Here is a 26,281-nt window from a genome sequence, read left to right on the forward strand (position 1 = left end):
CATTTTATGTATATAAATAAAGTGAGTGCAGGGGCGTGGCCCGAGAGAAAAATTGGCACAAGTGAATAAAAGTTCAAATACAGCTGTGTCGTTGCATCTATATTTATCCGACACCATTTCAAGCAGGTGCATATAGTAAAACATTTCATACACCCGATCAGGGGACTAAATTCGAAAACGACCTGTCTACTTCCATTAAAACCTTTTTAATTTTTTTTATTTATATAAAACCTCATTTGTCCTAATTAAAATAAAGATTCTAATTTTAATCTCACCTCTTTTATCATGCCGGCCATTTCCAATACCATTATTTATTGACTGTTTCGTTTTTAAATAGATAATAAATAAATAAATATCTTATCTTTGATGCTCATATTATACCAGAAGAAGTGATGAGAAGAAATATATAATAATATTTATATTGTTTTAAGAATAATATTTTATTGGCTCCAATATTTTCCAACATGTGGGTATAAGATTCAGCCATATTTACTTTGCCATATAAAGCAGGTTTTAAATATAATATAAAGGACTGCAGTACGTACAAACAGTGTATTTAAGTTTGCTTTAGGACCTTGGTAAATTCAATTTAACTAAGTGCTTGCTCTGTACTGACCCGCTTTGTCCGCGTCAAACATCGCAAATATAAATAATAAAAATTACACAGCATTGAGATAACAAAATAATTAACTTGCATTATAAGTTCTAGCAATAATATTATTGTCATAATATATTTCAATGATTCTTTTAGAAAGTATGACATCGAATATTAAAGAAACTAAAGTCTAAACAGTATGGAAGAAAAAAATATTGATTAAAATCAGATAGATATCATATAAAAAGGGATTTTTAAGATACTAAATTTTATCCCCTCAGTGTGAAAACACGCTCGCTAAATAATTCATAAAATCGAATAATGTTACCATATACGACAAGAGTTTAGTTATTTACCTAATCACGTTATTTTTAGTACGAATGATCGAAATTAATACTAAAATTTAAAAAAAAATCAATATGAACAACATTTTAACTGTCAGTTTTTCAATTTGGCGGTTAAGTTTAGTTATCCCACTGTCACTTTCCGTTTCTTTGTAAATAATTATAATTCGACAAACTCCTTCGTGTTTCTTCCACACAGATATCAAGATTATAATTCCTCTAACAAATAACTTTTACATTGCCAACATTCCACGATTCCAGTGCGAATGAAGCCATTGGTAAAAAATAAACAAAGAAATATTATGTAATTTAATCTATGATCAACATGTTTACCTGATTGATTTGTTTATATATATTATCTATATCCAACGTCTGTTGGGAGTTTGCTTCAGTGACATGAACGTGTTGGGCTTTCAACAATGGAGTCATTCTCGTTGGCGGTTAACCACACATCTCAGATTCCTTAAAACCATTGCTTAACAAAGATTATACGTCAAAGGTTTTGTTTTTTGTATTTAATGTAACATTCTTATAAGTGCCGCTAGACGTCGCTTTAGTGGCATTAACCACAATAATATATTTTTTTATTTAATAAATATTTCTTTTAATTTTAAAGAAATGTCAAAATTTACGTGTGATATATAATTATATATTATACGTAGGTATATTTATAAATTATTTCGTCCGTCAAAATATAGAAAGATAACGTTAAGTACAAACAACGTCAAAATAAATAATAAGTTGCGTCAAATTAAATTATTTTTGCAATAGCAGGAAAGTCTCAAGCGCAATGAATTTCTTTGAACACTTAAACTTTTGTCTTGTAACGCCACTAACATATCATCAATATACATACATCAAATAATGTTTGTTAGAATGGATGGGTGTTTGTCTATTTTTAAATATGCTCTGGCGATATTAATGAATCTCTTTCAAGAAATAAAACTATGTTTATCCGAATAAAGTTGCGGGATGATGTTAGTATTATATATTAATTAAATGTCGAAGTAAACAAACTAGATATACTAAATTAGTATTACCTAACGAGACAAACTAATTACAAACACCTTATCTTTCAACCCTTTAGTGCAAAGGTCAATGTACCAGGGTTTTGTAGACTGTGTCGTATAGTAAATTCTGCTGTATGTTGTTTGATTTAATATATAAATAGTATTAAATGTGGAATGTGACTAAGTATGTAAAATCCATAAATATACCTATATTCTTTTAAATTCTGTAGAATTTAATTCTCATTTTAATCACCGACTGCTAAGAAACAATGAGCTATCTATGTATTCACTTAGTACTGTTTGTTCTGCATATATCGACGATCAAACAAACATTATTGTATTGTTAAGTTTGTTTATATTTCTTAGTATTTTTCCAAAAGATAACGACCATTTATAAACTATAAGCATTAAAGTGGAATAATGTATTAAAAGCAAAAATTTCACTACAGTTATTACGTTTTAAGATTATAAAACTTACAATTTAAAAATACACAGTCAATGATAAACGATTTTGTTTTGCATTATGAACAGCGCCATCTAGTGCAAGACTACGTAATATTATCAAGAAAGAAAAACTCCACAAACAGATACAACGAGCAAACCAGGTCAATACATTTCGTTTGATTAACCGCTGATTCTCGCTCGTGAAGACAGGTACAAACTGAGACTAATCCTTCAGGCTATTGAAATTAAAAAACATCAGAATTTTAATAGAGAAGATGGCTGGAATCTATCTAACACCTGGGAACTCCTCATAAAAAATATAGAACCCCAAGTACGTGGCCCGCAGGACCTCGAGACACAATGAATGCGTTCTGAAGGCATCCACAGTGGTACGGCAGAAAATTAAGCAATCGTTGGCGGTAGATGATGACAAGACCAACAGACAGACATTCTCATCTCTACTACCCGTGATCACGGTTGTCGCAAAATAACCAAAAAGTCGGGAGTATGTAGTTTAAAATAATAATAAAAAACGCCATAGTAAATTCGAAAATATTAGTTTTGTCTGAATGAATACTCGCGATTCTTAAATATCAATAATACATAATCGATAGAAATCTATTTAAATAATGTAAGAGAGATTATTAGTAACGTATAAAGAAAATATAAAAAAGTCTGTAAAAATCTATTTACGGGCTTGAAATGTAAACCAATTTTTTAAATGTATTTTACTTAATAAATCACTATCTTCAAAAAAAATTAAACTTTAATGATACTCCAAAATTATGAATATCAACATTATTTCACGTTTTACACTAATAATATTTGATTCTTGACGATTGACATTAAAGAAAAAAGTTTTATTTACATATTTAGGCATATTTAATCCCAACAATATTTTTTGATACATTCAAGAATCGATGCTTATTATAAATTATTTGAAAGATTCGTAACCATTTTACTAGGTACTTCATTTCATATGGAAATGTTAAACGAGACTATGCCGTTAATCTATATTTTATTAAGAAATTAAAGCAGTAAAAAGTTGAAGAGTTGACATGTGAGAATGGTCAGAGCAACCCAGTTGAGACGTCAAGGTAAGTCCACGATTGCGTTGATCCCGTCTTTAAACGTCGACCCAAAAGAGGGATTTTATAAAATTGACGTCAATGACTGTTGGCTGTGTATCTGATCTTGACATGCGACGAAACTTCTCAACATTCCATGGATTCAACGTGCGGGTGCTGGGTCGATCGCGTTGCGGGGCGAGGAACTTTAACAGTCCCTGGGACTTGCGACCTAGGTGTAGGATTAAGGGGTCACTATTTTACGAGCGTTAAAGCTCACCTCCACCTTTCAAGCTCCTCGCTCTACCTAACCGAATTAAAAACGAAGCTACTGAGGCTGCCTTCGTAGAAAGTTCCAAGAATGAATTGATATTAGCTCTAGACAGGCCCGAGTCTTTTAGTAGGTTGTAGAGAGATTTAGCTATTAAACCGTTCGCTCACACTTCTACCGCGTACAAATTTTCGAAGAACCTATTTTTAGTGAGCTCGTAATACTTGTTCACCTTGATGGCATGGTTTTCGGGGATGTTGGTTTCCAAAGGAACCATAATCTCTATTAACACAACGCGCTTTAAAATTCGCAAATAGAGAAATATCTCTGGTCTGGGCGCCAACGCACAAATGTCCTCTGGGATTTTATATTGTTAGCTCTCAAACGGATCAACCGATTTAGATGCGGTTCCTTTCAATTGTAAGCCAGTTTTATTCCGACGGTTCTTAGTTGAGTTATGTTAATATGTGTCCAGCGTTTTAATGTATTTTTGATGTATGATTGCTCTATATAACAACCCCGACAATCAATTTAATTGATTTAATTCAAAATATCTTTCAAAATTGCTTGTTCGATTGAAACATAATTTTAGATTATATAACAGAAACTGAAGGCGTATGATAGTCACGTCATCGAAAATATCTTGGCCGACACCATGTCTAACCGAACTATGATCTGGCATGTGATATTTTAAAACGAACACTGAAATACCGCAGTTCTATCATGCGACATAATTGGCAGGTCAAAGAAATGAGCTGCCAAGTCCACCATAACCCTTACCAAATGAGATAGGATTATGCAAAACGTATTTTAATTTCCTTTTACTTAAATATTATAAACTTTAGATTTGTGATAACCTTTAACTTTAAGTTTAACTGTTAAATAAAAAGAATTCCTCGCACTTTACATCGGAATATTTTATAATGAGAAAATAAATAAATAATAGTTTAAAAAACACGCTTTTTATTGGAAACCGAACTAAAAAATAGAAAATAAATTTAAATTAAGAAAATAGTGTTAAAAATTTCAATAAATATAAATTAATAATAATGTGAATAAAAAAAAATGTATTTTATTTTAATAAAAGCGTGGGCTGCATGGTATCAATAGTTATAGATATTTTATTGACAGATATGAGTAGAGTGATCATCATTTCCATAATATCTTAAAAAGTACCCCACGCTTTTCTTTAAATTTAAATTTATTAATTTTTAAAATTCATTCTAAATTTATTAATTAAAATTTATTTTCTATTTTTTAGTTCGATTTTCAATAAAAAGCGTGTTTTTTAGTTTTTTTAAACTATTATTTATATTCTACTTTTTAGTTTGGTTTATTTATAATAGCTTGCTTTTTAATTTTAATTAAGTTTCTCACCTTATCGACTATAGATGAAAATTATATAAATTAACAAAAATCATATTTTGCAAATTGAAAAGTGGAATAATTTTATCAAATTAGTGTGTTGTCATCGGTCCTCGATAAATCTACAAAGTTTGAACGAAATCTGGCCGTTTAAAGTGGGTCAAAATGGCGCCCAAATAAGTCGGTTACAAACAAACATACAAACATACATGTGAAGCTAATAACAATAAATTCACTCAAACGCGGAAATTACGTTTTTTAATCGCATTTTTAAGATAGAAATCTTGACTGTGATTATCTTATCTGATTGATGTAGGTATAACAAAATGTATACAGTATGTAATTACATTTTCTTAAAATAGTTAAAATATCTTATGTAGTGTTATCAAGTCATAAAACCAGAGATTGGTGTTTTAAATCACTTTCACTTGAAGGAAATAAAAAAAACGTTTGATGGTTTTTTTTATGGAATCATAAACTAAGTTTTCTTTCAATATTCGTACCGTTTACAATAATATGCACAAAAAAAATTCGTTCTCTGTGTCCGAAAAGAATATTTTATAAATCGGTAACGTCTTTTTAAACGCAGCACTGCAATTGAGTTTTTGCTCAGACAATACTGAAATAAATCTCACTTAAGCCAATAAATGGAAATCAATAATAATGATAATTTATGACATTTTTGCGTCAAATGACACTCGGAAACCCGTCCTAACTAATACAAGACGATTTACAACAATAATAACTAAAAAATATTCCATTACACTTCTACAATAATACATAATTTAAAAAATAATCACAAAACTCCCCTTAACAACGTTTCTTATTTGCAAAGTAATCATGTATGACTACATAAGATAAGTTGTATAAAAAACAAAATTAACCGAAAAAAGAAATGGTACACCACTTACAACTTTAAAAGTTATCTTATGTCAAGGTCCAGGGAAATAAAACCATCTATAACAGTCAACTATTAAGTTCATTACGATCCTGTCAATTTTAACTTTATAGAAGAGTAATAACCATAACATTAAAATAGCCTCCAGACGCACTCAAGATATTGCGTTGGATTCTTGTTCTCTGTTTCTGAATACCTGTCATTTGCGGACGGTTAAACAAAAAAATAATAATTGGTTCAACACTTATAAGTTATATCAAACGAGGTGTATTGGCCATGCTATGAGACTACAACTTTTTATCTATAATTTTCATCTATAAACAATGACGACACTGTAAAACATCATAAAAATCCAATGCAATAATATCCATATTTCTCATAAATTTTGAACCTGTAACTTTAATGACAACGGCTAGTTTTATTTTCAAAAATACATATATTTTTCATGGAACATGCCGGATTCACTTAGAAGTTTTAGAAAACAGAGGCTAATAACCTAAGTTAAAGAATATTTATTTACAAAAATGTGAAATCACTTGGAAACAATCGAGTAAAGTTTAAATAAATAAATAAATTTGAGATTACAGACTATGTATTGCAGGAAGCAAATAAGGAGATTAGATAATTTAACATCTCCTATCAAATAAAATATAAACCACTACTTTAAATATTTTAAAAGAAATAATTTTTCATAAAAAATATTTATTAATCTGACCTATGAAAGGTTTTTAAACTCTTATCATAGATAGGGTTTAGGGTCAAGGTCATTTTAGACATTGAAATGATAAAAAAATATATAATATAATGTATCAAAAGTAATTTCATTTTAGAGTTATATATACAAAAAAATAACATATAACACCAACTACAAACCTTTAGCAGAACGGTTATTGTATAACTTTCAACACTGAATGTTAATTACATCACCTTACACACGCGAGTTTATAAACAGAAAGTAATGAAAGGGAAAGTGATGTTATGTTTTATTTGCATGTACGGCATAACAGTGCGTGCCATCGACTAAAAGTTAAGGACGGGAGAAGGTCGAGTTTTGTTATAACGCGCATGCGTCGTAAAGTACCAACACTGCCAACACCATCAGCCATATTGTTTTCGACAGTTAAAAGTTTTAAATTGAATATTTCATTAAGATCTTGACTAAAGAAACCAATGTTCTAGTGCTAGATGAAGTAAAAATGTTTGAATTAATTACTACTAGTATGAGTGGATTCATAACATCACGCTTTTAATTCATTTTCAATCATTACACAAATAAATAAATTCCTTTAAAATTATTGTTTAAAAATTACTACTTCTTAAAAAAATAAAAGAATACTACGAATTTACATGAGATAATATCCGAATAGAGGGATGTACATTAATTGATAAACACGTTGATATTAAATCAAGGAATAAAATTATATTAAAAATTAAAAACAATGACATTTAGTAATTCTTGTCTCTTGTCTCAAATCCGATTTTAAATATATGACTTCGATGTTCAAAAAGGCGTCAAGTAGAAGAAATAAAATATAAAATAAAGTATATATTGTTTTACCTTAAACTCTCTAAAGAAAATTTTATTTTCAAATAATGTATACGTTTAAATCTTATTTTTTAGGTACATGTATTTTAAATTGTACGTATAATTCTTTTTTAATTTCTCTGACATCGCAATCACATTTTTAATTTTAATTCTTACATACATACTTCGTTCAGACAGTATAAAAATATAACCTCCTTTTTCATAACAGACGCAATAAGACAGATGGAGAGTAAAATTGTCAATGAGGACGAATTGACTTTTATAGTATAAGGTCCACCTTATACTATAAAATTCAATCGCCAAATCCTGCTAGCGATGTCCACTTGGAATATTTTTCATCCTATTAGATACAGACGAATTTGATTGGCCAAGACATACGGCGTCTGTATGCGCAAACCTAATTTTCTTTACTAACTTTTTGAAGCCCGAAATAATACCGAATAAAGCATTACATTTTCTTTCATTGTTAATAAACTCACCAGAATGTAGTTTTTTTTTCTAAAAAATTTGTAAAAATAAGTTGAATATTTTTACTACTTTCGCTCTAAGTCTTAGTGAACTTGACCAAATAAAATCACAATTTTAAATACTCTTTTGTAACGCGTCTACTATAAAAAAAATTACAATAAAACCTTTTGTGTTTATTCTATTACTCATATCAGAAATTAATAAATATCCCTAAATTCTACAAAATTTATCTATTAATAATGTAATTCTTTAAAAGACCCCACGTGATCGACGCGGACGTCGGGTCAAGAAAATTCTCATATAAGAGACATCTATGGACAAAAAAAACAACGGCTCCATCTACAAATAACACGATTACGTTTCAAACACTCTTATTTCATTTTATGTCCAAAAATATTAATCGATTTTAAAACTAATCGATATTCATTTAGTTCTTATAACAAAGATATTGTTCTATAAATTCATCAAGTTTCAAAAACAGCGCCATCTGTTGAAAAAATTAAACAGCTACTAACGCTGAGCCAAGCAGGCAAACCTTATTAGGTTTATTTAATCAATAATTTTCCTATCACCAAAAGTTATTTAATAAGAAAAAAGTAATCCTATAAGAAAAATATTTTTTAACTGATAAGGACACACTTCTAATATATGAAATTCTGTTTCTCTAAGACATGCTACCATACTCTGAAGATAGAAATTACAACTAATGAAACCGACAAAAAGTTGTATAGCCACAATTATAAAATTTTAAAATATCTATAAAACTGTTTTTTTTTTAAACTATACAAATAATAATACAAGCTAAAATAAAGAAATCTTATATACAGGTTGATTTAATGATATTAATTCATTATGGTTTATAAGTTCTTTATTCAATTCTGTGAGATAATGTCTGTTTGACCACATCTTGACAGTTCTAGAATGGATTGGTTAAATGCATCGACTAGTATGGGAAAATATACTAATATTTTTTTAGATCAACTAACACCTACATCAAATTATCTTAATAGAGATGCTTCAACTACCACTTAAGCTGTAACGATATTAAACATCACATAATCTAACATGGCATCACTCGTAAAGTGTGATTTTAATTCCATTTTCAAATATTTTCACAATATTGAGTAGCCGAATAGCGATTACTGTTTCTCTAACAATGCATAGGGTTGATCTTTATTTACATTATCTGTTATAAACAAGACATGACATTAAGCTATTTGAACATACTTTTTTCATTCTCTTAAAAGCCATTATTAAAGCACAAATTTTATCTATTCAGACTAATATTTTTACTCATGTTAAAAATGTGCAATGATTTTACTATGCCCATGTTATATATAAATAATTATATTCAAGATGTATAATCTATTTATAGTCATACTTTTTTTATAATATTATTTAATAAAAATATATATAAGTATATTTCATAGCATTTTTTACACAGATATTAAAATCAGAGCATATTACCAAACATTGTGTTCCAATCATAATAGCACATTGTCCCTAGTGTACAATAACCTTAGTGGGAGTAACTATATTACTTCCTGCCCCTCCTAAATGGAAACCATATATCTATTCATACACCATTCAGGCCTAGAGCCTAATAAAATTAAAATTAGCATTACTATTATATATAACCTTTTTTTTAATATATATATATGTAACCTATTTTTAAAACTTTTAAGGATTATCAAAAATATCAAGAACAAACTCTTATTAACTCTTCATTCTCACATCTCTAAGGATATAAAGTAAAAAATCCATAATAACAAGCTCGTTTCATAATTTTATTTATGTAAATTTGCAGATATAATTAATACAAATTATGGTCATGTAAATTGGGATCTATGGTAAATAATATAACTATTAACTGGTTAAGGTCACTGTGTCACTGCCTCTCGATAACAGATGATTGCAACCATTCCTAGTTTTTTTTTTTATATGACTCATTCATATATATAAAAAGGCAGTCTCGGAAAAGTGGCTTTACAAATACTGTCTTATCTCTAAGTTTACATTATGAGATTTTTGTGATAGTGATAAAAGACAAACTTAAACTATGTGAACATATTTACTACCTGAATGGCTACATGCATGCAAAATCTTGCATGATTCTTCACAGTTTAGGTGGTATGGTGCAATACTATGTCAACTATCATATCTAACTTTATGTGACCAAACCTATATTGTCTATATGTCATCATACATCACAATTTTTACTACAGCTATCTGTACAATTTTGGGGAATTTGGAGATTTATAAATGCCAATCTAATTAGATACTAGGACATGAGGAACATTTGTATTATATACATTGCTACCTCAGAGTATGGTTGACTAAGATGTTCATATACAATATCCTCTCATATGCACACAATTTAACTCTCAAAACAAGGGCAGCTAACAAAACATCTAGATACAAATTAAACTATTCACAAACAAATCCATAAATAAACTTTGATTAAAACGTAAAACACAGAAATACATAGAATGTTGACACTACTGATTTCATGAATGTGTGAACATTCATTGACAGAGAGCAGTTAATCCTCCGACTCATTTTGTTCTGACTTTTCAACCTGCAACCAACTGTGCTGGAGACACTCGTATGCCGTAGCTCTCCGATTCGGATCAAAATCTAACATAGGTTTCAAGAACTCCGCAAACTCCTCTGCATCCTTCTGACTCCATTCATACTTTTCAGTAAGAACAGAAACTAGGCCCCAAGGTTTAAGCCCTGTTATATTTCTCAATTCACCCTTCTTATTGAAAAATATCTTAGAATACTTCCCTGAACCTGCAATTCTCTTAGGAATGTCTCCAAGTAGCTCGATGATGTGTGCTAAATGATCTTCATCACGGCTGTAGCCATCACCAGAATGAGGTTCAAATAAATAATCTCCAGTTGCCAGCTCAAATGCCATACAAGCCGTACTCCAGATATCTGCAGAAGTACCGTAGCCCGCACTGAGTAAAACTTCTAAGGAACGATACTGTCTAGTCTGGATATCTTCTGTGAAGTGTCTATGGACCCAGCAAGCGTTACCGAGATCAGCAATTTTAACTTCGACATCACAAACATCAAATGCAGGGTCGGGTCTCTTTTCAGTTTTTCCTTTATTTTGAGAATTGAAAGAAGGTGGGGTGTCAGTCATTTCCCCTTCGGACATAGGAGTACCAGCGTCATCCCCACTCATGTACTGCTTTCTCACTTGCACTGATTCAGCATCAGTGTCAAATACATCATCATCGGGTCTTTGCATATCATTACACCCATTAATGTTAGAATCATTGTCGGATCGAGTATTTTCTATGACACTAACCTCCTCCGGTGTTTGAGGAGAGTCATCATTGTCCTGGGACATAGGTGCTGTTTCACTGTTGGAACCCTTCTTTTGTTCTTCGATTTCTTCAATCTGTTCCATCTGTTTCTTAAGTAACATTGATTGTCGTTTAGCTTTTTTCTTTAATTTCTTTTTTTTATTTCTACTCATCTTACCAGTTACAACTTGCTCTTGAAATTCTTTAGGTGCCGTGCTTATAAGGGAATGGGGTAACCTAAGGCCCAAGGAATGTAATTCTGTAGCTTCAGCTGCTAGCTTGCGGATGTAAGCTTCATCAACACACACTAACACATTTTCAGGTTTAATATCAGTATGAATTATTTTACATTTAGTATGAAGGTAATCCAAGCCCTCCAAAACTTGGCGTATAATGGTTTTTACATTTTCACGCGGAATCCCTCTATAATTAGACTTTAGAATCAATTTCAGTAAATGATGCCCTAACACTTCAAAAACCATACATACATGAGTGCCATTTACTCCAGTGATTTTGAAATCATTGAGAAGTTGAACAGTTTTGTTTCTCTTCGGATCCGACGGGTCACTGTCACGGACAGCTTTTAAGATTTTAATTTCGTCCAACGCCGTCTCTGTGAAGTGAGGTGCCGATTTGACAACCTTTAAAGCGACGAATCTTTTATCCACAAGATCCCAACACAGCCATACAGTAGAAAAGTGACCCCAACCCAACTTCCTAGTGACGTGGTAGCGATTCAGGAATAGATCTCCGATTTTGACAGGATGGTAACCACCCTTGCAATAATCGGCGCTATCTTCCTGCTCTTCGTCGTCGCTACACGCGTATTGTTCATCTTCGTCTTCCTCAATCGTTTCATTAGATGAACTATGTGTAGGTTCAAGACGATTCTGGTTTTGATTGCGCAGCCCGTTTCCCTGTCCACCAGCGCCGTGATCTTCCTCACGGTTTTTTTTCTTTCCTAATTTATGCCTCTTCTTTTTCGCCTGAATGGCGAGTACTCTTCTATTTACATCTGATTTAGAACTCATTTAGCAAATTAAAACACTTTCAACAAGTTCCAATAAAAATAAATTTATCTTTTCATCTCAATCTTTTTGTTTGAGTATGGCGGCCGGTTTCAGACAGAACAAAATGCGCTCGAACATGAACCGTTTCAGGGTTACCTATTGTAAAAAAAAAAGGAAAATAAAATTACAGATTAAATTATGTTATTATTTTATTAAACGATCCTTAAATTGTACTCGCCTATAAATATATTTGTATTTGTTACAAAAAAAATATCGTAAAGTTAAAAGAGTAATTATATGAAATTCAAATTAAAAAAATAAGTTATGAAGTAAACATAAAATTATAATAGTAGTCTTCAATGATTCTAGACAGATAGAAAGATTTTAAATTCAAATTATGAAAATGTTAAAACTATTTTCATATAAATGTAATAATAGCAGCAGCCCGTTTTTAGTATCAATTCTAAGCTGGAATGATAGAAATCTATGATTAGAATTCTGTATGGAAATTCGATCAGACAGAAAACGTCTGGTAAATGAAATCCAGGATGTCTTCGGGAGGAATCTTGCTTGAATGGACGAATATTTTATCCCATATTGTTAATTTGCATTCATTATGATCGTTTTATCAGTGAAATATTAATACCCGATCGAAACAAACTCTAGTGGCACTCTGTGTTCGTTACAGGTTCTTGTCCATTAAAAATAAGTTTATTGCTGTTGTTGTTCGCTAAACCACCTATGTATTGCTAAACTGAGCCGTTTCTTTCCTTTATTATCCAGATGTACTGGTAAAAAATGCTTCTGCAGTATTAACTGCGTCTTTTATATAATACACAAAAATTTTAAACAAATATTGAAATAAAAAATAATGTTAATGTAAGATATCACAATGATAAACAAAAAACATAGACACAAAATATATTTTCATTAAAATATAAAAGTAGCTGATTCGGTAAAATATCCTTAGATAAGTTAATAAATTTTATTATTAATTTATTTCCTATCACTTGATGCTCTTCTTTCCGATACAGTAATTAATTTTTGCTCTCTGATTGCCAATCTTGAAATCGGTATCAATATAAGACCACCAACTGTTATAAATAACCCAGACACGTAAAACGCCACTGAATACCCATATGTGTCAATAAGTATGCTCGCTGCAGGCGTACTAACTAAACTACCGAGACCTTGAAATAGCATTATAATTCCTGTTGCATTTGTTAAGTTGTCCAACCCATATAAAGACACTATAACCAGACTCCTTAACGAAGCGGCACTGGCCACAAAAAAACCAAAGACGAAACAATACACGTATTGGAAGTATAAATTAAATGATAAATCTGATAAGATTGTTACGATACCTGCCACAAGCATTGCAAAAACATATACCTTTAGGGGACTCACTTTAAAGGCGACTCCTCCCAGAACTAACCTTCCTACAAAATTTGCAAATCCTATAGAACTCACCATCATAGTACAATGATCTTTATCTAGGCCAGCCAAAACATTTCTCGGTTTTATAAATACATACGGAACCATATAACCAACATATATCATTAAACCTGCGCAACATAAGCTCAAGAACGATTTTTTTCTCAAAAGCTTTGGATCCATCATTGTAGCCAGCACTCTTCTGACAGCAGTGGTAAAAATGCCTCTTTTTTCGCCCAAATCAGCCGTAGTAGCTGCTCTAGACACAGCTAGTTGGTACTCAAGACCGGTTTTCGATTGGTCGGTAGCAATCTTACTTTTTTGATAAGCAGGGAGTTTTTCTAATTTTCCTTCATAAAACGCATCGTCCCGATACATTGGACGAGATTGAGGTACCTCTTCTTCCCAACGACATAAACGCCCCCAGCAACTGGTTTTCTTAGGTGGTTCCACGTTAACTGTGATTTCAATAGCCTTTTTCGTTTTATCTTGAACACTAGATCTTGAAATTATTGATTTAACTTGTTTTAATTGTCTCTGAGATATGCCTCCATGAGGTGCGTTGGCTGTTAATGTAAGTTTAGATATCGGTCCAGTCGATGTACCAGGTTGTGTACTGGATGGAGTCGCACCCTCTTCAACGACGGCAGCAGCTGTAGGAAAGTTTAAATTTGACACAGCTCCAAATAATCTCTCGGTTTTTGTAGGTACCAATTCATCGACATTAGTACGTGAAACGGTTGCTTTCATTCCAGCAGCTGATAAATTGGGCAAATAGGTAACAGTGCGTGTAGGATCTTCTGTTGTTTTAACAACAGTAAATGACAGCAATGGCTGAAAAGTCATTCCTAAAAAATATGTAATACCAATCAAACCAGATTGCAACAATGTCGTTGTACGCCAACCTGCCAGATTTACTAAATATGTGTTCAGAGGGAAAAGTAGCATAATTCCAAGACTGGACCCACTTGTAGCTATTGATAAAGCTAAAGTACGAAGTTTTTCAAAATAAAATCCAACAACGAGTCCAGATGCCATATTAACTAAACAAAAACCGAATCCTGCAAAGACGCCATAAAACAAACAAAAAGATGTATAATTATTGGCAAAATAAGCAATAAATAAGGAGACTGAACTTAAAATAGATCCTGACATTACACAAGTTCTAAATCCAAAACGGTTTATTAATGCCGATGCTAAAGGTCCAGCAATAAAATAAATTGCTATAGCTATGGAGTTTACCAAGGCAATTAAAGATGATGCAACATTTAAATCCTTGGCAATATCATTTAATAAGCTTCCGAACGTAAAGGTTATTCCATCCAGTATAAAAACACAAAAAAAAGCTGCAAAAACCACGACCCAACCCCAACCACCATCTTGTGGAACATGTATCTGAGCTGCAATTTCAGTTTCTTCACCACCTTCAAGATTATCTGGTCTACTAACGATTCTGCTAGGTGCATTGATTACATTTTTCTTCGTGTCATTTTGTGTCTTCACTAGTATTGGTTTAGGTTGCATTATTTAAAATAAGGTTTGATCTTGAAATTGATTTTTGTAAATATATTTTTCTTCTAACTGTAACTTTCATTCAGTTAAACTAAATTATTAAACAATGTCATTGTATTCTACAATAATCAGTGACATTGTTAGCTCTTCTTTCATTATCAATGTCAAAAATTACTTCTAATACTAGGACAGTATTAAACTTCAAGAGTTTATATTTCTTTGAACAGAAACATGAAGAGTTGGGGTAAGATAAAACACATATACGACCTATACTTCATATGAGGTTCTTTTTGTTTAAATGAATGTCAAAATTTAACATGAAATTAATTTTGGAAAAGGTATTTTGGCTAAAATTTTTATATTCTTCTATTTATATATTTATTCTTGATTTTTACTTTTTTTTTATTTTGCTAAAAATTTTACACAAACATTTAAAATCTTCAATTAGAAATAATTTTTAAGAAATATTGCGATTACTTGTTCCGATATAAAAGTATCTACAAAATTAAAATAATTCGATACAATTATTGAAGACATATCAATATAGAGAAAGTTATTTTGGCGATTTATTATAAAATTCATATGAAGTTAATGGTGCTGGTAGAAAAGTAAGTATTGTGCCTTATATTCATATCATTTTATATGCAGTGGTTTATAGATTTTTTAGAGTCACATTTTACTTATGTAGGTTTTACTTCAATTCCGATTTTTCCCTATTCACCCTTCATTCCTATTCACTGTGATTGACAGCACTACTTTAAATTTTTTGACAACTAAGATACTTCAAACTTGAAGACTGAAGTCAATAATTGTATTCGTAACGGATTTTGGAGGGAAATCACATCTAGCCTATTAAGCAGAAAAGTCAGCAATATTAATTTATACTAAAGTAAAATGTCTCAAACGACATTAACAACATTTTTTAACAGTAGAAAAAGACCAGCAACGGAAGACATAGCGAGTACGAAGAATAAAATAGCACACTTGGAACGTTTAGATCCAATCACTAAAACGGGTAGAAAATCTCCATTTCCTAAAAATGATTTACTGCTACATAATGGCAAAGAATTAAACCATGTCACCAAAGTTGAAAATTCCAAGAAACTAGATTCGGAGCAGAAGTTGACCAAAAAACCTGAAAATACATCAGAGCAACAGAAAGCTGTTGCCTTCAGTAAAAAAATAAATGTCTCTAATATTGCTAAAAACAGTGAAACCTCCAAAACGGAACACGTCACTGAAGCTCGAAAAGAACTATGTTTGGGTGATATCAAAAAGAGGTTAGCTGGCAGCAGTAGATTATCCGAATTAAGAGCTACAGCGGAACGTCTTAGCAAAGGTATTCAGGAACTAAAAGAAAGTAGTGATAAAAAGAACTTAAAAGAGTTTAAATCTATTAATGTGGATGTACCCCAGAGGTAATTAATAACATTAACCTATTTTTTAAATTTCATAATACATTCAAATTCGGTGATACTAATCGTTTATTGCCTTTTCAGTCCTAGCAAGAAATCATTAAATCGTCATGAGTTTTTGTCACCTACGAAGCAAGACAGTGTCTCAAGTCAGCAAATACCTTTACTGTCTCCAAGAAAAGTTTTTGTTAGTCCTATCAAAAGTCCAAGCAAAGTAAGTTTCAAAGTATTTCATTTATTAATTAACCACATATTCAGTAATTATGAAACCAAAGAATAAGTGTTACAATGGGCCCTCTAATTTGCAACTCAATTTTATGATTTTTTTACTTTATATACTTTTATCTTATAACACAAAGTATTAAACACTAGTAAAACATAAATTGTTATTTTTGATCATTTGTGAATGTTTTTATTGAAAAAATATCTTTATTTTTTTTTTTATATAAGACTTCTTAAATTCTTAACAAGCAATCAATTATTTATGAGTAGAGGGTATATATTATTGTGATAATGTTTTAATATGCTTCTCTAATCTTCCAGGTACCAGCATACATCAGACATGCCTCTTTGGCTGCTCCATCCAATCTTCAGCTGCCACATCACTATAGATTTCTGGCTGAGCTATTCCGAGGTATGGAAACGGTTGTCGCACTCCTCTATAACAGGAATGAAAAGATCACTTTCAATAAACTGAAGCCTTCTATTCAAGAAATGCTCAAGAGAAGCTTCTGTGAAAAACATTTGGCGCAAATAAAATACTTAGTCCCTGACTTTTATAACTTTGAAGTACAGAAGATTAAGAGTTTTACCTCTACAAATCACAAAGAAACATTTGAACTCATCATATCTCCCAATTTTCCTAATGATATCAAAATCATGAATCCAAGTGTTCTCCTTGAAAGGCGGAGATATTTCTACAATACTTTACTTCAATTGGTGAAAAAGCACCATGCTCAATTTCTCTCAACTCTGGATCCTCCGATTGAAATCCCTGACAATAAGTTAGTGAGATGGCATCCTGAGTTTGAACTTGAAAAGATACCAGACATTGATGGAGCTAAACTGCCCGAATTGCCAAATACCGAAAAATTCTCTTCAGCCCAAGATGTTCTTGCAAAAGCCAGAGAACTTTTTAAATGTAATACTAAAATGGAAAGAGCACTTGAAAAACTTGCACAAGCTAAAGCAAGAGGTTTAACTGAACAAGAAAAAGCTGTCACTGGTTTAAATGAATCCCCAAAGAAGAATGTATCTACTCAGATAAGCCAACCATCAACAAGTGGGATTCAAATTTTGAACCCTGCCCTTCGTAATCTACCAGCGGCCTTATTGGAAAAGGTCAAAGCTAAACAAGCAGCTAAAGCATTCGAAGCAATGACTAGATCTTCGGAAACTGAACATAAATACCTGATCTACACTCGCCTTCCAGATTTGGCGAGGACTTTAAGGAATATATTTGTTACAGAGAGGAAAAATGTACTCGCACTCAATATAGTGCTCTCAAAACTTGATAGCAGTTTCAAATCTAATGTCTCTGCTAATGAGTTACAAAAGGATATAAAGCTACTGACCGAGGAAGTCCCAGATTGGATCAAACTTCATGAAATTAGGAACGCCACATATCTGAAACTAGACAAAAATACAGACTTGAAGATAATAACTTCGAAGCTGGAAGCGGCTGGGCAAAAATATAAAGATTAAGTTACAAGACTGAATGCATATTTAATTATTTAAGAGTACAAAATGTATTAATAAGTTTTATTATGATCATGGTTAATTTAAATTAGTGTTAGGTATTTTGACTCATATTTTTTTAGTTGTAATTAACAATATTGACATAAATTTACAGATATCCAAAATTATGACATTACCCACAATGATCTATTTAAATAATAATAAGAACCATTATTGGGATATAATGTATGTTTTTGACATTTTTATAATTTTTTTTTTTTTTGTACTTTAAAGTTAAAAAATTCTTTTCTAACAAATAATTTCTTTATTTTCTGAATGTGTTTGGACGGGTTTCACCAAAGACGTCTTTTTCTGAAACTCTTTGTATGCTTTTTTACTTAAGAAGTGTGATTTTTTTTGTTTTATGAATTACTAAAATAAATTATATTAAATTAAAACTCAATTCGTTTTTAGTTTTAATTCTTTGGCATCAGTAAAATGTTATTGAAACACGCTACATATAATATATAATTTGCATTATTTCCAAATGCTATAAGAGTAAATTATGAAATTATTAATTATAGTTCATATGTTTGTAAGTTATTAAAATATGTTTAGCTGTAAAATAAAATATTTTTGTAAATCACAATCTCATTCATATCCTGAAGTGTTGCCAGTATTATCATTAATTATTATTATAGCTGAGTTTTGTACAGACAGGCTAAAATAAAACATGGTAAATAAGTAATTTAAAGTTATATATAAAAGAATATAAAAACATTAGACAATAGTATAATTACAAGAATAAAATTATACATATATTCTGATGATTTTTTTAATCTCACGATATACCATTTCATTCGTATAAAACATTTAACATATACATAATCTCATTATTTTCATTGCTTAAGCATATTCTCATGTCACTCTTCAGTCATAAGCTCATAATTGGGTGCTCCTGCCTTGTAACCTTCAAAATATTTAAACAAGATGTCATCTGGCAGTAGGTAATCACTAACTGCTGGGTCCTTGGCCATATTACTGCAGTATTCCAACTGAAAAAAAAAGTAGTAGATATATCACTTATATATGGCCAGTTCTAAGATTCTTATTAACACAATTTTACTTTGACTTAAACAGTGCAATGTTCTTATTCCAAATTTTTTTCATAATTCCACAAGCAATGGTGATTTGTAAATGAAAAGCAATCTAAAGATACATTTTTTTTTTTTTGAGGAACCTAACTTATCACAATAAATAAATATGAAACAAAGTTCATTAACAGTTATGAATGTCAATTATAGATTAGTGCAGATCAAGTTACTTACCAGTAAACCAAATTTGCTAGAATCTATCCCGGCACGTTCATCGAATTTCTTGAGAGCCCCAATTCTTTCAAACCACGGCCATATCATGTAATCCACGTAGCCCGGTTCGTTGCCACTTAAGAATTTTGTTTTTCGATTTATAAGTTCGTTCTGTATGTATTGTAAAGAGCTCTCGTACGCCTTTAAGTTGTCTTCGGTTATTGAATCTGGCATTTTGACTGTTTTGAACATCATTGTATGGATCTAAAATAGTAGTGGCATATTTTAATATGTAGGAATCAAGGAATTCTTCACTAAATCTTACCATAGCATACTTAAGTTAAGCTACTTTTAATTATGTTATTAAGCAGAATAGCATAATAGGTATTTTATTTTCCTTTGCAAGGGAAGACGTAAAATATAATGAAAAAAATCTTACAGGTCCTGAAGCCTCTATTAAAATTTTATCCAAAGCTTTCCTAAGAGGATCTTTTGGCAACAGGGGTCTTTGTGGGTACGCTTCATCAAGATACTCAACTGTCACCAAGCTTTCGAATATACATACATCTTCATTAATTTCTATTGCTGGCACTTTGCCTGAAACATTTTACTAGGAAATAATGTTCAACAATTTATGCGAGAAAAATTTCAAAAAAAATATTTCAAAATTATTATTATATATTATGACATTTAATTTTAGAATTTTTAAATTAATGAAATTAATTACCAAATGCACTTTTTCTCGTCAGCCATTCGGGTTTGTCCATAAGGTTGATATTTACAACTTCATAGTCCATTTGTTTCGCATTTAGCGCCAAAATGGTTCGTTGCGCGAAAGGACAATAACGCATGTTGTACACTCGTAATTTTCCATTATAGGGCGGTAACGGATCTCCTGAAACATGTAAGGTATGTGGTTTCATATTTAAATAAAGTTTGTTTGTTATAAAATCATTTTTTTTTAAATAAATATAATGGATACAATGGAAATAATTTTAATATGTCAAATTCTTATTTTTAATGTTTTCGTTATGATAAATAAACATGATCACATTATTTAAGGACTCTTAAGGTTTTGTTAAGTAGACACCTTATATAAATATTATTTATATGACATGTATATTTTTCTTAAGCAGAGTGAGTCGTTAGAGAAATAATATAATTATACTATGAAGTATTAATGATTGCTTTTTAACTATCCTACAGTTAAGATACACAGTGACGAGGCTTGAAAATCGGAAATATTTTTAATATACAACGGTCAAAGTTATAGGTAGTATGTTTAAAAAATATATAATTATTATTTTGTTTGTTTATTACACGAAACTTGTGTTTTCCCGTGGTGTGTATGTGTGTCTAATACGGTGTATATTGGAATCGAAAAAAACTTTTTGATTGTATTATTATTCATTCCGGTTTATAAAACTAATGACGTTTCTTTAAGCTGTTTTTAATAAAATAAATGGCGTAAACAAATTTAATGATAAGTATCTATAAAAAAATTATACCTGAACAAATTGCACAACATTTAGTTGATAAAATAAATTATCAAATAATAGCAATCAATGTCAAGTTATCAAACGTTTATCGCTTTCGAAATTGTCAAATTATTTCATTATAAACATGATAGCAGGCAAAGTCATTATTTTAAAAGAACATTCGTCACTTACCTCGTTTCAAGTGCTTTGTATTAAAGTTAATTTTACCAGTGATAGCCTTGGAGGACATGTTTCTGTAAGGCAAAACGTATTCTAAGAGCTGTCCGACTGGCCCCAACAATTTATACGATGACACGAGAATATGCATGGCAAAAGTCAGAGTAGACGTTATCATGGTTACTACTTGCGACAAGTTTTTTTTATCACGTTATCTTATTTAACATGTATTATCTAATTTTAAATTTAACAAAATAGTTGCTTGCGTTTCAAATACAGATCTTATATTTTCTATGACTATTCACATGTATTAATTGTACCAATAAAATAATTTACAATCAGGTATAGTGCGCGAGGTTTAAACTGAGCTTTGCATTTGTGTGAGTGAAAGTAAAGGTAGAGTAGTAAGCTTTACTTTCACTCACACAAATTTATTTACTTTCCTTTACTTTCACTCGGACAAAAAACTTTTAGAATTAAATTTTATTAAGTTTTAATTATATATATCGGATTTATCACGAATTCGTTGTTTTTATAAAAAGACACGTCAGCCTCACTGACGTCACTAATGTCACCTCTTTCAGCACGTACCATGTTATTTTAAATAGAAATTTTAATTCTTTTGAATGTCCTTGTATTTCTTGAAGGTTCTGTATTCTTCAACGGTCCGCACTCACTGAACTGTCTTGCCGTGCCTCCAGACGTCGTATTTATAACAAAAGACAAACAGTTCTATTCTTCTTTTGAACAGGTTTTGATTTCGTTTTACTTATAACAATAATTATGAATACCGATAAGTTTTTATAATAATTGAAGACCTCAAGTTATTGTTATGTTGCATCCATCATTAAAGCTAATAGCGCCGATACGGCCATTCTGGCAGGCGGCGCGTGCTCTGCACCAGCCTGGTTATATGTGCTCTCTTGGGTGGTTTTTGTTATTTTCTTGTTCTAATCGCAGGTCTCATAGAGCAGATGGACCAGGTTCAAAACTTCTAATTCGTGATCTGCGCTGGTTTCTAGGTACTTCCACAGTAAACCTAGATAACTTTATATTATTATAGTTATATTTATCGAATTAGTTGTGGTCGTATGGGTGACGTTTTTTATTATGACTCATCGTGACACGAAGAAGTCATGATATCACGTCCATTTATTTAAGCTGCTTATGGCTTTGGGGCATTACTCGAACATTTGTAACATATGTCATAGGAAGTCTCCAACCGCCTACAATATGATTATTAGATTATTATTTATTCTTTTTTTTTATGGTTCGGATCCGCACGCCAAATGCATCTTTTATAGTATATATCTCAAAATTAGTATTTGAATATCACATATCAAATAGCTACGAAATATAAAGTGAGTTTGAACAGAAGTAAATTGAACAATATAAAATACGCTCACCGGATTTTTATTGGGTAGTTGAAGAGTCATTGTTAGTTTCAGATTAATTTTCTCTATTTTGGCTTATTCCCGATGGTTCAGCTTGCTGCGCGTTTAAGAATACTGTGTTACCCCTCGAATCCTGTTGTGATGTTACAAAAATTCCATTCTCTTGAGTATTTGATGGTGATTCTGTTTGTTGAAAACGGTGATTGAATCCCATTTGTAGGGCTTTACGTAGCTGGTCCTGTGCTTATTACGAAGTCTTCCATGGTGCCCCATCACTTTCTTTACAAGATATCTATCGTTCTCAATTATTTTCTGAATTTCGTATGGTTCACTAAATTTAAGTCAGGGGACGTCTGATTCTGGGATTATTTTTTATTTACACGAAATCACCCTTCTGGAATCTTCTTTTTAAAGCTCCTAGAGTACCTTACTGACTCTTGTTATTACTGTAACGATGTAACACATACTTGCTGCGAGTTTCAAGCTTACCGGTTATCCATGTCAATAGCCTCAAATGTAACTGTTGGTTTTGGTATAGGATGTCACTACACTTGAAATGCACCCGAAGACTGTTTGAATGTTCTGCACACTTCACATTTTTCAATAAATTCACGAATGAAACTGTTCACCTTCTCGAAGTAACGGGATTCTTATATTTTAATTAAAGTCTTCTCCAAACCGGAATGCTTCATAGACGTATGTAAATGATTTATCAAGCTCCACTGAAAAGATCTGGGAACCACAATAAGTTTGAGGTAACCTAATATTGGCTTTTACCTTTCATGCTTTAACATGTAGTTTTCCAGTAAATAACCGCGTATTTTTCCTCATTGCGGAGACCTTCTATAATTGATCTGAGTTGCTGATCACGATATTGTTCTACCTTGATCCATTCCAAGTTTTTGTCAAAATATTTACTGCAATAGGACTCGGATTTCACTGAAAAAGTCTGCGTGCAGCATTCGTTCACCTTTTCTATATTCAATGATAAATTAGAAATGTTGTAAAAAAGTCCACCAACGATATATTCGGGGTAACATATCTCGTTTGTGTTCCGAGGCCTTTAGGGCATTGTAATATTTAGGGTAATGTCTAAAGTGTTTGATTGCCCTAACAACAGCGAAAGTTTCGAGTTCGTATGAGTAATATCTGCTTTCAGTATCAGTAGTTCGCATGCTAAAGTTCGACTGGAGTCAACCGATAAGGACTTCGTTCAACATCATTTATCATCATTTATCTGTTTTTTTAGACGAATTTCAAGCTTACCTGTATTCACTCGGGTTTTAGTGAAACCTTGAGTAAAAAGGTATGCAAATTGATTATACACTCGGGTCACATGTACACTTAGACCAGTTCTATGTAACAAATCAGCTCCAATTAATATATCGGTGGTTGTTTCAAAATCCTGAACTATGTAGAAAAGTATTTCTACTTTAATGTTGTTTATAACACAAAAGCTGTTAATGTACCTACTTGTTGAAATAACAGGGACTGATCCTGATCTACGCAAATAGTTTACGATTCGTTTTCTACTCCCACAGATTCTATTTGAAGTTGTTCCGCGTATTACGGTGGATTCCGCACCACTATCGAATACTGCATCCAGCTTTAGTACTTTAATTCACAAATACGGACATGCTTTTTATTTAGAGCACATTTACCGGTTGATATCGAGTTGATGATATGATCTCTTTTCCCAGCGAAAACACCATTCAAACGTATGATAGGGCTTAGCACAAAAAGAACAAAATTTTACTGTACTCGTAGTAGATGTAGTAGGATGGGTATTTGGAGTCAAATAAACTTTCGACTGAATTCCAGCATCATTTTTGTAGCGGCACTGAAAGGAGTGATGACCAGACCTGTTGCAAATACTATAGTAAAGAGTATGTCTATCGTCGATTGTAAACTTGCCTCGTTTTTGAGCCTTATCATTTGAAATCGATTGTCGTGAGTAAGGGCTCTTTGGTGTTATAGATGAAGCGACCGAAATAAGTTCGGGTACAGTTTTGCTTTTACATTCATCAATTCACTCCTCAAGCGTTCGTCGTCCACCATACCAATTTTTTTTATTATTTTTTCTTCTGGCGGGGGAAATCTTCGTAAGACTTCCGGCCGCGTGGAGGACGCGACCGGGGCATGTGGGATTCTTACCCATCAAAACCACCCGAAGTCCTCCTTCTGCGCTATCGGCGGGGGACGTGGGAACTGATATGACTACCACGAGCCCGCAGCGCTTTCCTCTCCCGGCTTCGTCCGGGCTTGGCTCTGCCCAGTGCGGCGGCTTGGTGACGTGCTGCCGCTTGCTTTTCCGAGAGCTCCCCGGACATTAAGGAGCTTGCTTCTCGGGCCCTCTTGATGTGAGCGGTGATCCCCCGATCGCCGCCCACGGGTTAGGCAACCAATTTTATGGCAAGCGAGGCGGGAACCGCTCCCTCGCCATTGGCCTTGGGCTTTTTCGGCCGGGCCTTCCTTGGCGCCCTTCTTGTCTTTGCTGTCGTGCCGGGGAGAGACGGCCTTGCGACGCAGCCGCTTGCCCCCAGCAGGTGTGCCCTCTCTTGTTTGCCGGCAGCCTCGCACAAGAAGCAGTTTGGCGCTGCCTCGCACTCAGCCGCCTTGTGACCCGAACTCCCGCACCGGAAACATCTCCGGCTACGATCCTCCGGGTGCTGGCACTTCGCCGCCACCAAACCAATAATTGCTTCAAATGCGTCGAAGATATCCAACTTGTCCTTAGTGACATGTCTCCACAGCAGCCTTCTTTGCGAAAAAAGTCGGCAATATCTTTTTTTGAACTGTAAATATGTTCTCTAAAATTTAAGAATATCACGAGAGTAACGGGTTTCAGGCTCGAAAGTATTAATTATAGCTTTCTCATCTCCTTCAATGAAATTTTAATTCTTCTGAATGTCCTTGTATTTCTTGAAGGTTCTGTATTCTTCAACGGTCCGCATTCACTGAACTGTCCTGCCGCGCCTCCAGACGTCGTATTTATGCCAAAATTCAAACATAGTTCTATTCTCCTTTTAAACAGATTTTAATTTCAGTTTACTTATAACAATAATTATAAGTACCAATAAGTTTTTATATTAATTGACGACAGCCTCGAGTTATTGTTATGTTGCATTCGTCATTAAAGGTGATAGTGCCGTTATATACATAACATAAGTGGGAGAGCTATTTAAATTAAAAATAAAATAAGCAAAACTTGTTAAAGGCCAGATGTAAATATTATGTCAAGAAAAATTATTTATTTAAATCTATTAAATAAAAATGTAAAAAATATATATACGAACTTTTCTTCACTTGATATTTCTTTTTTAGTAATGTCTTCAAAATAACTATTTAAATTACAGAAAATTTATTTTACTTGGCTATTTAAAGGTTTTAGTACTCTTCGTTTATTTATGTTAAAATCTATTTCAGGTATAAGTAGAACATAAAAACTAAATATTAAGTACTAAAGAACGTCATGCTGCTACAAGACCAAAGTGCGGAAGGTGAGGTGTAAAAGCAGTATGAATCGGTCCAAATCTAGAAAAGCACGAG

At 32.2% G+C, this 26,281-nt stretch overlaps 5 protein-coding genes across 7 annotated transcripts in view; 1 reads left to right on the top strand and 4 right to left on the bottom strand.

Moving 5' to 3' along the window:
- The window catches only part of LOC116772333 (glycogen-binding subunit 76A), a 30,300-nt gene extending 23,278 nt beyond the window's left edge, over nucleotides 1-7,022 (bottom strand). The window contains exon 1 of the mRNA XM_032664484.2: nucleotides 6,868-7,022. The gene's annotated coding sequence lies outside the window, so the exon portion shown is untranslated. The remainder of the gene's footprint in view (nucleotides 1-6,867) is intronic.
- A 2,752-nt stretch (nucleotides 7,023-9,774) lies between these two features.
- On the bottom strand, nucleotides 9,775-12,479 carry LOC116772347 (SRSF protein kinase 3). Its single transcript, XM_032664510.2, has one exon. The coding sequence runs from the start codon at nucleotides 12,357-12,359 to the stop codon at nucleotides 10,551-10,553; it is 1,809 nt and encodes a 602-aa protein (XP_032520401.1). The 5' UTR covers nucleotides 12,360-12,479; the 3' UTR covers nucleotides 9,775-10,550.
- A 764-nt stretch (nucleotides 12,480-13,243) lies between these two features.
- On the bottom strand, nucleotides 13,244-15,366 carry LOC116772514 (monocarboxylate transporter 6-like). The gene has a single exon (XM_032664732.2). The coding sequence runs from the start codon at nucleotides 15,294-15,296 to the stop codon at nucleotides 13,335-13,337; it is 1,962 nt and encodes a 653-aa protein (XP_032520623.1). The 5' UTR covers nucleotides 15,297-15,366; the 3' UTR covers nucleotides 13,244-13,334.
- Nucleotides 15,367-15,985: 619 nt separating this feature from the next.
- LOC116772659 (DNA replication factor Cdt1) lies at nucleotides 15,986-19,033 on the top strand. Its single transcript, XM_032664909.2, has 3 exons — nucleotides 15,986-16,702; nucleotides 16,784-16,913; nucleotides 17,243-19,033. Exons 1-3 carry the CDS (start codon nucleotides 16,179-16,181, stop codon nucleotides 18,401-18,403), a joined length of 1,815 nt encoding a protein of 604 aa, XP_032520800.2. The 5' UTR covers nucleotides 15,986-16,178; the 3' UTR covers nucleotides 18,404-19,033.
- An 84-nt stretch (nucleotides 19,034-19,117) lies between these two features.
- Nucleotides 19,118-26,134, bottom strand: LOC116772525 (pyrimidodiazepine synthase-like). Of its 3 annotated transcripts, XM_061522243.1 has the most exons (6): nucleotides 21,930-22,234; nucleotides 21,354-21,415; nucleotides 20,411-20,578; nucleotides 20,123-20,280; nucleotides 19,705-19,947; nucleotides 19,118-19,431 (listed from the first exon to the last, which is right to left on the bottom strand). In XM_061522243.1, exons 2-6 carry the CDS (start codon nucleotides 21,409-21,411, stop codon nucleotides 19,300-19,302), a joined length of 759 nt encoding a protein of 252 aa, XP_061378227.1. In that variant the 5' UTR covers nucleotides 21,412-21,415; nucleotides 21,930-22,234; the 3' UTR covers nucleotides 19,118-19,299. The 3 variants fall into 3 exon arrangements, with proteins under 3 accessions (XP_061378227.1, XP_061378228.1, XP_032520633.2); XM_061522244.1 differs by lacking the exons at nucleotides 21,354-21,415; nucleotides 21,930-22,234 and adding an exon at nucleotides 26,029-26,134; XM_032664742.2 differs by lacking the exon at nucleotides 21,930-22,234 and having other exon boundaries at nucleotides 21,354-21,714.
- Nucleotides 26,135-26,281: the final 147 nt, after the last annotated feature.

The sequence above is a fragment of the Danaus plexippus genome, chromosome 12, assembly GCF_018135715.1.
Source record: "Danaus plexippus chromosome 12, MEX_DaPlex, whole genome shotgun sequence".
Taxonomy (NCBI): domain Eukaryota; kingdom Metazoa; phylum Arthropoda; class Insecta; order Lepidoptera; family Nymphalidae; genus Danaus; species Danaus plexippus.

Coding starts and splice junctions, on each gene's coding strand:
- LOC116772347 (XM_032664510.2), bottom strand. CDS start 12,359: ATGAGTTCTAAATCAGATGTAAATAGAAGAGTACTCGCCATTCAGGCG.
- LOC116772514 (XM_032664732.2), bottom strand. CDS start 15,296: ATGCAACCTAAACCAATACTAGTGAAGACACAAAATGACACGAAGAAA.
- LOC116772659 (XM_032664909.2), top strand. CDS start 16,179: ATGTCTCAAACGACATTAACAACATTTTTTAACAGTAGAAAAAGACCA. Junction 16,703..16,783: donor AATGTGGATGTACCCCAGAG/GTAATTAATAAC, acceptor TTGCCTTTTCAG/TCCTAGCAAGAAATCATTAA. Junction 16,914..17,242: donor CTATCAAAAGTCCAAGCAAA/GTAAGTTTCAAA, acceptor CTAATCTTCCAG/GTACCAGCATACATCAGACA.
- LOC116772525 (XM_032664742.2), bottom strand. CDS start 21,516: ATGATAACGTCTACTCTGACTTTTGCCATGCATATTCTCGTGTCATCG. Junction 19,948..20,122: donor TAATAGAGGCTTCAGGACCT/GTAAGATTTTTT, acceptor CTACTATTTTAG/ATCCATACAATGATGTTCAA. Junction 19,432..19,704: donor CTAGCAAATTTGGTTTACTG/GTAAGTAACTTG, acceptor TTTTTTTTTCAG/TTGGAATACTGCAGTAATAT.